General features: G+C 37.6%; 1 protein-coding gene across 2 annotated transcripts in view; it reads left to right on the top strand.

The window, feature by feature from the left end:
* Nucleotides 1–15,838, top strand: part of BTBD9 (BTB domain containing 9) — a 115,700-nt gene that overhangs the window by 79,631 nt on the left and 20,231 nt on the right. For both annotated transcript variants that reach the window (XM_021389446.1, XM_021389447.1), the window contains one exon: nucleotides 9,080–9,187. In XM_021389446.1, the coding sequence (XP_021245121.1) occupies nucleotides 9,080–9,187 (108 nt within the window). The remainder of the gene's footprint in view (nucleotides 1–9,079; nucleotides 9,188–15,838) is intronic.

Raw genomic sequence — 15,838 nt, forward strand, 5'->3', positions numbered from 1 at the left:
CCAGGAGAACATTTCCAGGAGCACTTCCTTTAGGCTAGCCACACTGCAGAATTCACGAATTGTTCTGGCCCGGGAAACTGAGTCACTGGGTTTAGATTCTAAAGGAATAATTAGAAATTAAAGCCTACATCTTTTATGTTTAGAGACATCAGCGTGCCACTGAATATATTTGTATCAGAGATACTAAGTATATATTTTTTTCTTAAAAAAAAATAAAAATAAAAGGGTAGTAGATGCTTTTAGTTTCTAGAAATCAGAATTCCACTGGAGGGAGCCTCAAAGTTGAAGTGTGTTACTATGGCAACTAAATTCTGAGTATTGAGAAAAACAGGACTATTGGTAATCAAATACGCATTGGAAATACACAGAGAACTAAATGGTTCTGGAGTATATGTTGTCTGCATGCTTTCTGCAAGATCTATCAATTTATTTTAGAATCTTTGAATCGTTCACCTTGAAAGGGACTTGAGGAAGTGATCTTGTCCAGCCTCTTCATCAAAATAGCATTACTAGGAAGGAGCTAAAACCATCTTATTCAAGGCTTTATGCAGACAGGTCTTGAAAACCTTCAGGGAAGGAGATCCACAACTTTTCTCGGTAGCTTATTCCAATATTTAATTATCCTCACTGCACATTTTTTCCTTTCATGTGATTCCTCTCTTCTCACGACTCTAGGCCATCTGGAACTTCTGCTTCAATTTATGAACATTGTCTTATATTTTTCCCATTGTGCACCTCAGAAAAGAGCCTGACTCGTTCTTTTTGATAATCGGCTTTCAGGTATTGAAAAATGCTGTAGAGTTCCTCCACCATCCTGTTCCAAGCTCTCTTAGGCTGAGCAAGACGTTTTCCTCAGTCTCTCTGTGCATGCGCTCCAACTTCTGTAGCATCTTGGTGGTCTTTTGCTAGGCTTGTTTAGATTTATGAGTGTTGTATTGGGGTCCAAAATTGGATACAGTATACCAGTAGGGATCTAATGAGTGTCATATAAGAGAGAATAATCTTTGTCCCTTTTTCAGCCAATTCAGTTCCTGTTGATACAACTCAGTATGCTGTTGGTGGCCTTAATTGCATAGAAGGCACATTGGCTGCTAATCTTTCTGTTCACTATGACTCCCACGTCCTTTTTATCACAGCCAGTTAGACTGTAGCAATTACTGCTGCAGTGAGTTAGTCTGTATTAGGTATAGATTCTTGCTCTTGACCTTGAATTTCATATGGTTAATTTTTTTGCACATGCCCCTAGTCTTCCCAGATGCTAGCAATGAGTCCTGAATGCAGCCGCACCCTGATGGTGATTGTACCCCAGAACTTGGTGTCATACTCAAACTTGATAAAAGCTTGTTCTGTCCTTGTCCAGATGCTTGGTAAAGATTTTAAACAAGTTAGGTCACAGAATTGACTCTGTTGGAAATCTTGTAACCAGACTCCAGGAGGATGTTGAACTGTTAACCTCTGCACATTGAGCTAAACGGTCTAACCAGTTGTCACAGATTTTGTAGTTTAAATGTCCCAGCTGGGATACAGGGATGCCATGGGAGATCATGTTGAAAACTTGTTAATAATAAATACATTTTTAGATATTTTTTATATAAATTTGCAGTTCTCATCTTCTACATCAAAGTTGACTTAGAAATTCTGAAACAAAGGTAATAATAGTCATAGAATCGCCAAGGTTGGAAAAGACCTCTAAGATCATCCAGTCCAACCATCCACCTACCACCAATATTTCCCCACTAAACCGTGTCCCTTAGTACAACATCTAAACAAACACCTCTGGGGATAGTGACTCAGCCACCTCCCTAGGCAGCACATTCCAGTCCCTAATTACTCTTTCAGAAAAGAAATTTTTTCTGATGTCCAACCTGAATCTCCCTGGTGCAACTTGAGGCCATTCCCTCTAGTCCTATTGGTAATTTCCCAGGAGAAGAGGCCAACTCCTACCTTCCCACAACCTCCTTTCAGGTAGTTGTAGAGACAGTAAGGTAAGGCAATAAGGTCTCTCCTGAGTCACCTCTTCTCCAGACTAAACAATCTCAGTTCCCTCAGCTACTCCTCTTAAGACTTGTTCTCCAGACCCTTCACAGCTTCATTGTTCTTCTCTGGACGCACTCCAGGGCCTTGGTGTCTTTCTTTTAGTGAGGGGCCCAAAACTGAACGCAGTACTTGAGGTGCAGCCTCACCAGTGCTGAGTACAGAGGGACGATCACTTCCCTGCTTCTGCTGGCAACATTATTTCTGATACACGCCAGGATGCCATTGGCCTTCTTGGCCACCTGGGCACACTGCTGGCTCATGTTCAGCCAAGCATCAACCAACACCCCCAGGTCCGTTTCTTTCACACAGTCTTCCAGCCACTCTGCCCCAAGCCTGCAGTTTTGCTTGGGGTTGTTGTGGCCAAAGTGCATCACCCGTCACTTGTTCTCATGGAACTTAATCCCATTGGCCTCAGCCCAGTGATCTACCCTGTCCAGAGCCCTCTGTAGGGCCTTCCTATCCCCAGGCAGATCAACACTCCCTCCCAGTTTGGAGTCATCTGCAAACTTACTGAGGATGCACTCAATGCCCTCATCCAGGTCATTAGTAAAGATACTGTACAGGAAAGAGCCCAAGTGGTTCCCCTGGGGAGCACCTCTTGTGACCACTTGCCAGCTGGATTTCACTCCATTCACCATCACTTTCTGGGCCTGACCCTGCAGCTGGTTCTTTACCCAGCAAAGAGCGTACCTGTCCAAGCCATGGGCTGCCGGCTTCTCTGGGAGAATACTGTGGGAGACAGTGTCAAAGGCTTTGCTGAAGTCTAGGCAGACTACATCAACAGCCTTTCCCTCATCCCCCAGGTGGGTCAATCAATCATAGAAGGAGATCAGGTTGGTCAAGCAGGACCTGCATTTCATAAACCGTGGTGAGTGTGTGTGATCCCTTGGTTGTCCCGCACATGCTGTGTGATCTCCCTCAAGATGACCTGCTCTATAACCTTTCCTGGTACCAAGGTCAGGCCGACTGGCCTGTAGTTCCCTGGATCCTATTTACAACCCTTCAGTCAGTGGCCAGTAGAAAATCCTACTAGAAAAGAACTGGAAAAGCTTTTGTTTAAGAGTAATTATAAATAAATAATGTCTTTAGATTATAGAAATTTAAAAAAATATTTATGACTTCATATAATGACTGTATAACTCTTCCTTACAACAGCTTATGAGATATTTGAAACAGTAAACAGAGAAAATACATACTTCTGCTATTTTTTTCTGTATTGTTGCCTGTCTGGACAGAAAATAACCTCGCTATTTTTCTTCTCTGAAAAGGCACTTATCAATGACACAAAAAATATTAAATGTAACTAGATACAGAAAGGCAGCAATTGGCATGTTTAACGTAATAAACATAACATAATTGCCTTTTATTTAATTTTTAAATGGCTAAAACCTTAATACTGAAATAGCTGCCGTATCACAATAGCTTTAACTCCTTCTACGTTTATCTTGTATAGAAAAGTAATACTATTATACTGCAATTTTGGCTGATAACTTTATATTTTTTCTGTGAATTTCCAAAATAGAAAGAAGAGCAGGACTTGCTGTAATAACATGTAGCAGAGGGAGACACAATTATTCTGTACCATATTGATTTTCAGATTAAAGTAAATACAAATGTATTGCATCTGTGTAAAAGTAGATTAAATATTTATCTCTGTTTAATCTCTTTGAAGACTTTATTATTAATATGCATACTTTATGGTTAACTCTTTTGCTTTTCATATCCAGATTAATTCTTAAGTTAATAAATGATATCTGGAAGCTTTAATGTGTTTTTTGTTTGCTTATACCATCATCCTGTACAGCTCGTAATGCTTTCTAATATTCAATACTACTTTCTCCTTATGAAGTTTTTTCTTTCTGTATTGCTCATTTTCTATTCTTGCCTGAATTGAGAGTGAGATCATGACTCAGAATAAATGATCACATAAGCACATGGAAAATACGGAGAATTTTGATTCCTTTGGAGTATCCTGAAGAAAAAAGTTTGACTTTCTGCAAGATAACTACTGAAACATAAATAACTGCAGAAACTGAAAGGGGATTATAGGCAACCAGAGACAAAAATGCAATTATAATTTTATAAAAAAATACTCATAAAATGAGCTTGCTTTTCTTTTTCCCCATCTTTGAACAAATGTCATTACCTCATGTTTTAGTTTCCTACTGTCTTTTGGATTTCTGTAAGTATGCAAATAGTTTATGAGCATAGTACTGTGAAATATGTTTGCTGTATGTGATAAATACTGACTTTATAGTATTTAGGAAGTGAATGTCATCCTATAAGGTTCACAACTATTGTTTGGTATTCTTCTGAGAAGGTACTGCAGCCTCTTTTGGTGTAACAGACAATACAGTCAGTTGCCTGTACCCATAACATGAAATTTTATTTATATTTGAAAGCTGTTATTGTGTAAAATGAGGCATCTTCAGCATGTGATGGAAAAAACAGTATCATATTAAATGATTAACAGGTTTACACTTAAATGACCAAAGAAGTGGCATATTAGATGTATGTTTAAATCTCATGATATTGCAGAGAATGAGCTGGATAAAGCTTTGTTCAGCTTTTCCTCCTTCATCTTGAGGCCATGATTTACTAACAAGAGCTAATTTAGCTTTTTATTCTAACATAGAGAGTTCTAGGGTCACAGGGAATTTTGCTTTAAAGAGTTACATTTCTAGTGTAAGTTCTGACACTTTCATTGAAGTATTCTTCCGGTGATTTAATATCCATCATACCAGAACAGTTTCTCTACAAAAGTTTATCCTGGTAACTTGCCTGGAATGTGTTTGAAAGATTATTGTACCTGGCATTAAAAGTGATCCTTGTGCCCAGTGTGCACTGGTAAATATTCATTTTATCAAACTGACATTTTTTTTCTGCTTATTCAGAAAGGCATTTCAGGCAGAACAAATTTGAACTAGATTCTATGGTAAAGTCTTCTTCCTGTCTCTTTCTTACAAAAGGTACTGTGAAGTAAGAATTCTTTATCTTTTTCTTTTATAAGTCCCAAAGAAAGAAGAAGTTATGTTTAGTATTCATGCTGAGTTACTTTGGGAAAGATTCTTCCAACTTTTCATTCACTTTTTGTTTGTTTTGTAGTAATCCCAAGCCATATGCTTTTTCAAACTATTTAACTTTGGCAAAGTTGTTTTGGGAGAGAGCAATTATGCGCATTCTTAAAAGGAATACATATAATACATATTTCCTGTTAGCCTTTTACTCTAAAGCCAAGACGGTTTTGATTACAGTATTGTTAATTGTAATTACAGTCACTAGCATGCTTCTGATACTCAAACTCTTTGAAAACCTCGATCAAAGAAACAGGACTGAGCCTCCGTGATGAAAAGGATCCTATTGAAAACCATAATTAGCTACATTTTAACAACCATTTAAAAGAAAACAAATTTATGTATTTTTTTCCTTTTGCATCTTTCTAACATTTGGAAGGCTTAGTCTAAGCATAGATATTAAATCAATTCGGCATCTATTATTAGTAGTTAACAGGTCAAAGATTTTAACTAATAAACTTCTTGTTTGTTTGTTTTTTAAAACAAACAGAAAATGTGCTTTATTCGGTCTCTTCAGTATTTGGGCACCTTCTAGTTGTAGAAAAGCAGAGTGGGGAAGATCTGATGAGGCCCCAGGGGCTGGATTTTGTTTCTTTCTTTCGTTTTTTTAACTTAGTCTTACATGTTGCTGTGGGCAACTATTCTTATTTTTTCTGTCAGCTCTGAGTTTTTTCATTTGCGAAGAGTATTCAAATGTACAAAAAGGCTTCTGTTAAGTGTTTTGTTTGAGCTTCTTAAAGCTACTTTTGATAGCTCATTATTTTTGATAATATTAATGAGCTGGGCTTAGCTGAGGGCATCGAGGGAGTTTATTTAAAATCTGCCTGTCCTGTAGACCCAATTCCACTTTGAATGCTAGGATTCCAAAATGGGAAGTAAAGAACTAAACCAGATTGCTTTTAACGGAGGGTAATAGAACTGTTTTTAAGGCAAAGGTACAGTCAAACATGTCCATAATAAGGCAGTTCTGAAGACAGTACAGCTACTGCTTTGGACAACATTTCTCTGTAAGAGAAAGGATTCTGTGTTCAGCAAATGGTGAGGTCATTCTCCCCCTCTAAGTGTCTTGTTTTTCAGTGTTAAAAGTGAGCAATAATGTTTGCAGTTAACGTTTCTTCCAGCAGAAGTAGCAGCTAAAAGCAAGAAAGATTTTTCTCAACAAGAAGTGAATTCATAATATAAAACTTGAGCACTCTTGTGAAAGATGATTAAAGAGAGACAGCTTGAAACTTTGCCTGGGAAAGTCTGTAGTGTGGTACAAGTTGCTTTTCTTTTCAAACATCTCAGCTATTTTCATTATTGGATCCTTGTCTGTTACACTTCGAAAAGTATAGATCTGTAGTAGCTCTTCCTCTCAGGTGAAGAATGAACCCAGATTGGCCATATTACCTGGTTTTCACAGTTCTCTAGTTGTGTGTGGCTGTATTACTCTTATTTAGGTCATCAGTGCAGTTGAAGCCATTTTGGATGGTTAGCTGCTCCTTGTTTATTTGTCTACAGCAGGTTCATTGACTAGCTTACAATTCCGAGGGTAAATAACATCCAACAGTTTGTTACTCTAGGAATTGCTAGCTAACATTGAAGGCAAGAACGTGAGAATCAAGAGATAGCAACTGGTAATTACCAGTATGTTGCGGTGTGGTATTTATTCTCCATATGAGTATTGTGTTAGGGTTCAAAGAATAAGAGTTCTAATAACAACAAAATCAGTGAAGCATAATTTTACATAGTGTGGACTGTGCACTTTAGAATATTGCAATTTCAAAATTTTGGGTAGTTAGAAGAGAGAGCGTTATATCATCATCATGCTGATTTTGCTTCCTGTCATCTCTAACTGAAATAGAAAGAAGATCCAGTAATTACAGCCTGTCAATCTCAAGTCAGTGTGTGGCAAAATTATGGAGAAGATTATTCTGGAAGTTATTGAAAAACACATAAAAGACAATTCAGTCATTGGTTACAGACAGTGTGGGTTCATAAGGGGAAAGTTGTGTTTAATGAACTTCATTTCCTTTTATGATGGGGTTACCCAAACTTCACAAGGGAATAATTGATGTAATCTTTTTGAATTTCAGCAAAGCTTTTGATACTGTTTCTTACAGTAGCCTTCTGAACAAAGTATCTAGTATGCAGTTAAACAAATACATAATGTGATGGGTAAGTAATTGGTTGACCAGTCCAGCTGAAAGGATAAAAGCAAATTGGGGTTACGTCAGGATTGTGACCAGTCACCAGTGGGTTTCTGCAGGGCTCCATTTAAGGGACGGTTCTCTTTAATGTCTTCATCAGTGAGTTGGATACAGGACTTGAAGGTATAACTGTTGCCTTCCTTGAGTGTAGAGAGGCATTTTAGAGAGATTTTGATAAATTGGAGGGCTTGGCAATCACCAACAGCATGAAGTTTAACTTCAGTCCAAGAAGTTCCAGATTCTGCACCTGGGTCTGGGCAATCTTGGATGTGCTTACAGACTTGGGGATGAGAGGCTGGAGAGCAGTCCCGCAGAAAAGGATCTGGGGATTCTGTTGGCTGCAAGTTAAACACAAGTCAGCAGTGTGCCTTGGAACCCCCATGGCCAGCTGCACCCTGGGGTGGAGCAGGCCCAGTACTGTCACCGGGCGAGGGAGAGGTTGTCCCTGTGAGTCTGTGCAGCCTCATCTCCAGCACTGGCTGCAGGTTTTTGTGCCACAATGTAAGAAGGACATAAACCTATTAGAGAGCATCCAAGGGAGGGCTGTGAAGATGGTGAAAGTTCTGGAGGGCAAGGAATGTGAGGAGCAGCTGAGGTCCCTTGGTTTGTTCAGGCCAGAGCAGAGGAGACTGAGGGGAGGCCTCATGGCAGCATGCAGCTCCTCAGCTGGAGAGCAGAAGGGCAGCACTGGTCTCTGCTGTCTGGTGACAGTGATAGGGCCTTAGGGAACGCCATGGGGCTGTGTCAGGGTTGTTCAGGTTGAGGGTGTAGAAAAAGTTCTTCACCAGAGGGTGATTGGGCCCTGGAACAGGCTGCCCAGGGCAGTGGTCATGACCCTGTGCTGCTGGAGTTCAAGGAGTGTTTACACAACAGTCTCAGACATAGGGTTTGAATTTTGGGTGATGCAATCTGAAGTCAGAAGTTGGACTCCGATCTTTGTGAGTCTTTTCCAACTTGGGATATTCTATGATCTGTTACAAGAGAGAGAATCCCTGTGTAAGGAGAAGGAATAGAGAGGATATGACATATGTCATATATGTTTTTTGAAAATGATATGGTTAAATCACATTCCTGATGCTTTTGATCTTCCTCTGTGTGAGATAAGGATGGAACTTGAAGGCTGTTGGCTATAATATTTAGAGCACTTCCTGAAGAGATGCACATTTGTGAGGATGCATATGGAATTGGTCCTTTGAGACCTCTCTTTTTTTTCTCTCTCCTTTTTCCTTAGCAATTTTCTCAAGAATTCTGTGCCTCCTTCCTTATATTGTGATGAACTAGAACTGAGATTTCCCATTTTTCTTACTTGCCTTTTAAAAAAAAAAAAACTTATGTATTTACAGAAAAAAAAAGAAAAATACAGTTCAGAAGACAGTGTAATCTTCTTAGTCAACAGAATCTTTTTATCATTCCCATTTTAAATTGACCTTTCGAAAAAGATCTTTGACTAAGGTTTAAGGGAGGCAATGCCACTTGCGAAATAGATTATTTCATTTACTGACTTTCAAATAGATTAGAAGTAATTGGGTGAATGTCATAGAATAATGTTAGTAAGATGGTTATTTTAAGTCAGTCACTGGCGTTAGGATAATGAGTATAAAGATAACATTGAGATGACAAAAACAGTAAAGACCTTCCTGAGCATTGGAGACACATTCCAGAAGAAACAGCTAAATTTAAAGAGGATTAAGGGGCAGAAGTACAGGACTAGGAAACATAAGTAAGCATCTTCATTTGACATTTATTTTACTTATCACTCAACCGCTTCTTCATACTTAGGTTACTGCTTTGGGACTGTGATGATCGAAGCTACAGCTACTACATCGAGGTTTCAACAAATCAGCAGCAATGGACCATGGTGGCTGATCGCACAAAAGTTTCCTGCAAGTGAGTTTAATGTTTTTTGATGTATTTGCATGAAGCCAGAACTGAAAAATGGTTTTCCTTTTTTTTCCTTTTTTTCCCCTATATTTACATTCTCAACTGTGAAAGGAATGATGGTTATATACCCTGTAGATAACTAATTCCAGACTGTTGAAATACAACATCACAAAGTCATAGCATCATATCTGGCTGAATATCTAGACTTTCAAACCAGTTGTAAAGAGGCAGATGAGTACTATGCATTTTGCCCCTACCAAAGCACACAGATGCATTGTACAGAGTTGAAAGGAGTGGAAGAAATTAGATTAGGGCCCAAACCATAACAGGTAAACCACTGAACTCATTTATCTAAGCTTAACCTCTTCTCTGTGGTGATCATGAGGTCAGCGCATATAGGACAGAACCTCTGCTTTTGAACAGGACCCTTCCATAGGAAAAAAACCAATGCTTCTTAAAAAGATAAAACAAACAAAGAAAAACTTACAGCAAAACCCTTTCATTTTTATTTGTATACTTCAATCAGAAGAATTCAAGTATGAATACTCTCCACGTGTATATTCTCCATTGGCTTTTCTGTAATTATTGAGTCCACTGATAAAAATCTAATATGGAAAAATCATTCAGTGTTGATAGCCGCCTTAAACAATTTGACAGTTCTAATTCCAGCTGGAAATGAAAGATAGGCTGCAAAATTATCCACGTTACATATCCAGAAGCCAGACATGCTCAGCATTCAGTGAATGTTGGTAGTATATGATCTCCTGGCTGATCCTCAGGGAACCTCAGACTTTGAAAAAACTTATTTCCCTTCTTCTTTCCCTTCTTGTTTAGTTTTCCAGAAGACACGCTTTCTCCTGTGCGTAGGGCAAAACTGAAGTCATTAGCTAATATGGGGACAGCTCCCACTCATCCTATACTTGTGCCAAATTGCAACACTGCTGATACGCATTTGCTAAAATTGATGTTCCGTCTCCTAATGGGTAGTGCCATTTGAACATGCCTTACAATGTGGTCTTAGACATTTTGGTGAAGGAGAAACTGACACATGCTTTCAGTGCCTGTAAAGGAACCATGGTATTGATGGACAGAAATCCTGGCTTTTTTCTTCAAATCTGGAGAAAGAGATGTAATCATTCTCAAAGACAACTCTGTTCAATGGAAAAAAAAATCGTCATCCTGTCTGCCCCAGCAGTGGTAGCACTGGAAAGCTGAAACCAGAAAAAAGAGAGAGTCACAATGTTTTGCGCTATTCTTTTACATTTTGATACTAATAGTCTAGGACAATCAAAAGAAATACTTGGACAATGCGAGTGAAATTGCTGGTCAACCTCCTAGTTCAAGTATCTATTCACTGTGTTCAAACCACGTTTTTGAAACCCGTAACCTTGGACAAAAATAGGTGCATTCCTGAACTAAAGGTAGCTGATATACTTCAGAATATTGACTCAAAACATAAGTGCTCTGGAAGTTCTCAAAGCTGTAGGAACTATTTTTATGTGAATTAGAAAATTGCGCTTTCACTAGCTTACTCTGACAGACATATATCTAGATTACAAGATGACAGTCTTAAATTTAAAGTCTACAAGTTTATAGTATTCTCTAATGCTGCCTCTGTCTATCTGTTCTCAACAAAGACCTAGTCCTAAAGCTTACAAAAAAAGCTCGATAAACTCCAGAACAATTCAGTTTAGCAAGAACTAGAAAATAGTAAAGAAAATGGATCGATTTGAAAAATCCTAATTAATAATTCTCATTTGAAAAATCTTTTTGAAAGTTTTTATCCTCTGTAGTTATATTTAAACCCTATACCACTTGTAACTGTGGTATGTTAAAAGATTTGTGGGCTGCCACATTGTGCCCCACGGCACCATCCTTCAATTTTCAAGTGATTTCTTTGCATCTGAGAGGATTTTTCATATTCAGTTTAAGTCTTTTGTCCTTCTGTGATCAGCAAATCACATTTACAGCTATCTCACCACAGAAGAGAACACTCTTTAAATATGTTCAGTTTTGTTTTCAAGTAGGATTTTCAAAAATGCTGGAGTTACTTAATTTCAGATTACTCTGATTGTAAAAGCAGATTGACATATCTGAAGACTCCCTCTATATATATGCATTCACATCTGAACATAAAATAATGTTTACATATTCATACATTTTATATTCATATATATGCATATATATATATAATAAATTTAAAAGGTATATGAATAAATAACACTACATAGATGCCAAAGGCTATGCATGTTAAGATGTTCTTATAAAGTACAGACATCCATAATTGCTCATAGTCAGAGCTGGACCACTGTCGTTTTCTTGAAAAATATTAAAAAGTGGTACTTGTGACCAAAGAAGCTCAAGAGTACGAATGTAGAATAGAAGAATCATCATTCAGTTACTCATGCAATGAATGAAGTCCCTCACTTGTTGGGCAAGGTTTCAATACACTGAGGAAGCATCTTAGTGACAAGAGAAAATTGAACCATTCACTTATAAGAATATGTATGGATCTGGCTTTTTAATTTTGTTTCTGTGCTTGGGGGTTAAAAAAGTAAAAATAAAAAAAAAAATTTTGGAGCAAGTTGAAAATGAGAAAATTAAATGATGCTACAGTAAGGCAGAGATAGTGCAGTTTGTCTGGTTTACTATTAAAAGGTAATGGCGAAGATATTCTTGATGTATGAAAAATAATTTTTTTCTCTAGTACAGGGGTTTTAATTTGTTTTCTAAGCTACTTTATCTAATGTATTCTAGACTGAGTCCATGTATGAAATATTCTGTAGCCTGACGAGCAGAGTACAGGTATCTTACTTTGTATAAGGCTTTTAGGTCCAGTGTGCAGTTCTTTCTGTCTTTGTTCTTCCATTTACCATTGATTACATAGGTATTTTATGCAAACAGCACAGCTGCAAAAGAGAGAAATTTTCCTCAGAATGTCTTTTAGTCAAGCAATTCAGGAACTGAATTGGATAAGTGGGAGCCAAACTTGTGTGCAGTGCCTGACTCACCCTGGGGTTTAGGCAGCCAGTTAAGTTCCCACATTTAGCAATTTGCCTTAGCCAGACTGCAGCATAATAGGATGGAATTAACAGTACCCTCATCTCTTCGGTCCACGTATATTTATGAATGCAGCATCCCTCTCTCCTGGAAGAAACAAAGACTATTCAGGTTTTAACTATGTTTTGTCTCAGCCAAATCCTACTTTTTTTGATGAATACTGTAACATCCCAGCCCTTAAAAGTATAAAAATTGTAATTACTTAGGCTTATGCAGCTTTATTAAAAAAAAAAAAAAAGACATCCAAGAGATAAGTCCTTGCATGGTACTGTCTGCTTGACTGCCTCTCAGAGCAACAGGTCAACTGTTACAAAATAACATATATGTGTATTTGTGTGAGATGAAATGCAAATACCTTCCAAAAAGTATACCCCAAATTATCTGCTTCTTTTATAAATTTTAGATATCTAAGTTAATTCTAGGTAGGTGATGGTGCCCTGAAATCCTGGGCTTACCCTTCCTCGCATTACATCTGTGTTAAATATCATTCAGTAGGCTCTAGAATAATAACTTGCTACTGCTGCAGTAGCAAACAGAAGTGGATGGAGTTAAAACCTCAGACTGAATTTCACAGCGGCCCACATTCAAAGAGATAGAATACATGCAATGAAAAAATTTACTTTGTTAGTAATATTCTGTATTCACTCTTTCTGTCTTCAAAGACGTGTGGATAAGAGCTGTTTGCTTTGCTCTTTGCCGCCTGGCTTTGTCTGCATAATCTTTGAGTGGAGTTTAAATCTTTTGCTGAAGTCGTTCATTAGTGTGCAGCCTTGCAAGTGTTTTGTGAGATTGCCAAATCATTTTGCTGCATCTCTGGTACAAGAGGTTGGATGACCCATAAAGGCTCAGATCTCAACAGACATTTTTGATGATTAGCAAGTGGCAAATAAAACAATGGGGAAATTAAATCAAATTCAGCTTAAAAAGCATGTATTGATTTTGGCAGTCTACTGAACTATGAAGTTTCCCTTTAAACTCTCAGTATGCCGCTTTGGGTTGTTTTAATAGTATTTTTAATGTAGTATTTTGGGTAAATTAATAGTTCAGTGCTCAAAGGTAGAATCTGACAGACTATTCCTAACCTCCTCATCTCTCACAATTTGAAAAGGATGAAGACCGAAACTGTATGTTTGTTATCTTCACAGGGATGCTTGCTTACCTCCCCTAAGTGAGTGCCAATTAGCGCATAGTGGCTGTGTAATTGTCAATTTTAAAAGTCTCTATGTAGATGTTTTCTTTTTTTGATTTCCACAATAAACTGCTTTTCTCAACACAGTATGACAGCAATGAAAAACGGTCGTGTTTCGTTCTGTTTTTTTAAAACGTGTAATGATAAGTTGGCTTGAGTGTGTTAGTGTTGAACAGTGGAGACATGTACTTGTTAAAAAAATTTGCTGACAAAAAGGCTGAAAGTCAAATGAAAAACAAGATCCAAAGGCCAGTGGAAGTCAGGCCTCACAGTTAATGACTCTTTTGATAAAGTAAGTCCTGTAAAGACAAATATGCAACGGGCTGTCATAAAGGTTATCAACTGAGTATCATTTTGAAAGTTCTCTTGCATATTTACTGTGGAATGGATCTGATCCATGGTAGCAGATGTGTTATGCTCAGTTTCCCTGTAAGAGAAAAAGATATCTAATACTCTAATATTGTTTATTTATGAGCAGTTCTATAGCAATTGATATCAACTGTCTATATGGTTGTTTAGAGGCAGATTTATCATTTTCTTTGTGGAGAGTATGACTTTATTTTCAGAAGCTTTATAACATACTGCTTTATGTCAGGTTTTTTTCTCCTGATCCCGTTTGTTATTTGATATGCAAGGCATACTGCTGTTATGACTGATGTTTAAAAGCTTCCAAACTTAATTTCATATTGCCATTGTTTATTCTCTTATGTAATAAGTATTTCAATTCCTAAACTCTGAGCTCAGTTCCCCTCAATTTCTTTTATAGTTTCTGTCTGGAGTACTTTCATGTGACTAGCCCTTTGTGGCATGGATGTGAGATTCATTAACAGATTTCTTTTTCTTTAACTGTCCTCATGGACTTTTTCAAGAACAATTTTCAACCTTGAGCATTACTGCTCTCGTCCAGTGTTTCGGATTTTTGTTGTTCCGATGTCCTTTAAGCATCTCCAGTTTTCAGACACTGCTTATTTCCTTTGATAACAAATCGCAGGTGGAAAACTGTGGCGAGATCTAAGGCTAGAAACACTTTTTGCATTTAACTGCTCTAAACAGCTTTTTGAATGCATAATAGAGAGTTTTCCATGTTGTTTAAGAACACAAACTAAGAAAATAGTTCTAGTTTGCAAAATGTTAGTGGCAAACTCAATTTTGGTTATTCTTTTTTTCCTGTATGTACATTTGTGAAATCTTAGTAATCTCTATCATGGTGTGAACATTTCTTTTGCTGTAGAGATAATATTTGAAGAGTGTGAATACCCTTGTTCATAACTGCACGCAGCATGTTCCATACTCATATATGTAGTTCCTCACACTTGGCCACAAGCAGCAGTTTTTAACTCCTGTTCTCTAATTTCCTCCAGTGCACTCTGTGATCCCATCTGCAGCATTTACTTGTATCCACTTTCAACCATTGCTTTCTCCTTAACCTCTTTCATATGACTGTTTTGTCTCTTTATAAAACCTCTTGAGCACTTCTCAGCTGTTTGGCCTTTCCAGCTGTCCATATGCTACGTTTTTTTCTGTTGGTTCCCACTAGTCTGTTAGCATGTATTATCCTGTCCTACCTAGATTGAGAAAAAAAAATTGTCTCATTTTTGTATAGTCCTTCATTCTGTCTCACACCCGAGCTGCCGAGTAGCAGAGTGGAACAGGATGAAAAGAGATGTTCTTGTACCTGCTACGCTGAACAGTGTATTTCAACCACAGCTCATCCTATTTTACGTGGAGTTAATTTCATAGTAAAAATGTTCTTGTACCTCTTATGTCAAACAGAATATATTTCAACCACAGTTCATCCCATTTTACATGATGCTAATTTCACAGCAGCTCTGGGTAATCCAGATGTCTTCTTCAGAGTTGCAGAACTTTTTGCAGACACATTCATATGATACAAAGATGAAATATAGTTAAGCAAGATGTCCGGGAGATTGCTACGTTGTTAAGCTCAATTTCAAGTCGCACTTCGCAGGAATAAACTGAGGGTTCTCATTAATCTGTTCATTATGCTGCTAGTAATGCCTGCTGAAGCAAGTCAGACAGATATAAAGGGTCATTTTGTGTAATTATTGAGCCGATCGAGATGTTAAGTACATATTTTACCTGGTGTTTATGTGCTCATATTTTGAAAGATTCTCATAAAGCAGAAGAAAAAATAAGACTTGCCTTATTAAGCACAAAAAAATAAGATTTCACAGACAGAAACAAGAGCTGTATACCATTAGGAGACACTCAGAAGTGTGGAAATTCTGCTTTTAGTGTTTAATTTGTTGGCCTTTATTTTAGCTGAGTCTAGTCTGATTAAGAAAGGTCTAGCGTCTTTTAAGTTATGTTTATTAACAGAGATTCGGGATCACAAGAAGGTTTTCAAATCATTAAATAAGCCTTGTAAAGAGTAGCAAGGTGGTGCT

This window comes from Numida meleagris, chromosome 3, assembly GCF_002078875.1.
Source record: "Numida meleagris isolate 19003 breed g44 Domestic line chromosome 3, NumMel1.0, whole genome shotgun sequence".
In the NCBI taxonomy this organism is placed as follows: domain Eukaryota; kingdom Metazoa; phylum Chordata; class Aves; order Galliformes; family Numididae; genus Numida; species Numida meleagris.